At 38.0% G+C, this 2,297-nt stretch overlaps 1 protein-coding gene across 1 annotated transcript; it reads left to right on the top strand.

Annotated features, from left to right (window-relative positions):
• Positions 1–361: 361 nt before the first annotated feature.
• ZNF658 (zinc finger protein 658) lies at positions 362–2,292 on the top strand (the record flags this gene model as incomplete). The annotated part of the gene is made up of 1 exon (XM_012640757.1): positions 362–2,292. A coding segment is annotated over one exon (1,931 nt), but the record flags the coding sequence as incomplete, so codon positions are not given.
• Positions 2,293–2,297: the final 5 nt, after the last annotated feature.

The raw sequence follows: 2,297 nt of genomic DNA, 5'->3' as shown, positions 1-2,297 counted from the left end.
TGAGCCACCACGCCCGGCCTCCACTGTCATTTCTTAAGTCTTCAGGTCCACTTTCTTTTCATTTTGTAGAGTCATCCTATGCTTATGAATATTTTTCTTGTCCAGGCATTTTTGATTATAAGAGAGAAGACCTGGGGAGGAAAGAGGTTACTCCATCTTTGCTGGCCCTGGAAATAATACCTGTTTTTTAAAACAACTTTGATGAGGAGAGAGAAAGAGAGTATCTGTGTGCATGAATTATTTAATCTTTGGAAACATGATCAGAAACAAAAGAATAAAATACATAGCAAAACATGGGTATAAGTTCCTCTCCATGCGAAGTATAAGATTTATAATATGCTCTCAATTTTTCTAATTTTAGGATATTATAAAGTTGATGACCACATCAAAGGGATCAAGGAAAAACAAGAGAAGCCTCTGTGGCAAGTAATATTCATTGATGATGAAATATTGAGTAAAGAAGGACAGAAATTTTTAGAAAACCCATTTAATCTAGACATAACTCCAGAGTTTTCAGGAAAAATACCCTGTAAATGTGACTCATGTAGACTGAATTTGCCGATTATTTCTGAATTAATTTTAAGTGAAAGCAACTATTCAAGAAAGAAGCCTGATTACTTGACTGTATGTGAAAGATTGCAGTTTGATATTAACTGTGAGAAAACTCATGCTGGAGATAAATCTTATGAGTATAATAAAAATGTGAAAGCTCACAGTCATAAGAAAGATCACTATCAAGGATTTCAAACTTCGAAGCAATCTTTTGAAAGTAATGAATTTGGAAACGTTTTACATGGTAAGACCGTCTGTATTAAAGCTGGGAGTTTTCCAACAGGAGAGAGTTCCTGTAAGGATGATGAATTTAGGAAAAACTGTGATAAAACCACTTTATTTAACCACATGAGAACTGACACAAAGGAGAAATGCTCTGATCTTAATGAATGTGAGAAACCCCATGACAAAACCACCATTGTGGAATACAATAAAGTTCACATGGCTGTGACACACTATGAACATAATGAAAGTGGAATTAATTTCAGCAGGATGTTACCCCTTACTCAATCTCAGAGAACTTTTACAGGACAGAGTGCTTTTGAAAGCGATAAATGTGAAGAAAACTTTAGCCAGAGCTCAGCCCATATAATACATCAGAAAACACAAACTGGAGATAAATCATGTGTATATAATGGATGTACAGATATCTTCTACCAGAAATTAGACCTTACAATACACCAGAAAACTCCCATGGAAGAGAAATTCTACCAGTCTGGTGAATATGGGAAATGCAAGAAATCGTTTTACCAGAAAGCACACTTCATTCAGGATGAGAGGACCCATTCAGGGGAGAAGCCTTACCAATCTGAGGAATGTGAGAAATCCTTTTGTTCAAATTCACACCCTGTTCAACATCCTGGAACTTACGTGAAGTTCAAACTTTATAAATGTAGTGAATGTGGGAAAACTTTCTGTCAGAAGTCAAACCTCACTAAACATCTAAGAATTCACACAAAGGAGAAACCTTATGGTAACAGTGGCTGTGGGAACTCTTACAAGTCACTCCTCATAGGACACCAGAGAACAGACAGACAGATGAAACTCTATCAAGACAGTGAATATAGGAAAGCATTCTCTAAGGTGGCTCATCTCAAAGAACATCAGAGAACTGACATGGGGGAGAAACCCTATGAATGTACTGAATGTGGGAAAACTTTCTCCAAGACATCACATCTCCAGGCACATCAGAGAATTCACACAGGACACAAACCCTATGAATGTATTGAATGTGAGAAAACTTTCTCTCACAAGACACACCTCAGTGCACATCAGAGAATTCATACAGGGGAGAAACCCTATGAATGTAATCAATGTGGGAGATCTTTTACCTATAATTCAGCCCTAAGAGCACATCAGAGAATCCACACAGGTGAGAAACCCTACGAATGTAGTGACTGTGAGAAAGCTTTTGCCCATAACTCAGCCCTCAGAGCACATCAGAGGATTCACACAGGGGAGAAACCTTATGAGTGTAATGAATGTGGAAGGTCTTTTGCCCATATTTCTGTTCTCAAAGCACATCAAAGGATTCACACAGGGGAGAAACCCTATGAATGTAGTGAATGTGGGAGATCTTTTACCTACAACTCAGCCCTGAGAGCACATCAGAGAATTCACACAGGCAAGAAACCTTATGAATGTAGTGACTGTGAGAAAACTTTTGCCCATAATTCAGCCCTCAGAGTACATCAGAGAATTCACACGGGGGAGAAACCATATGGATGTAATGAATGTGAGAAAAC

Source organism: Propithecus coquereli, unplaced genomic scaffold (assembly GCF_000956105.1).
Source record: "Propithecus coquereli isolate 6110/MARCELLA unplaced genomic scaffold, Pcoq_1.0 Scaffold15646, whole genome shotgun sequence".
Taxonomy (NCBI): Eukaryota; Metazoa; Chordata; class Mammalia; order Primates; family Indriidae; genus Propithecus; species Propithecus coquereli.
This window is presented reverse-complemented; position numbering and strand designations above follow the sequence as displayed.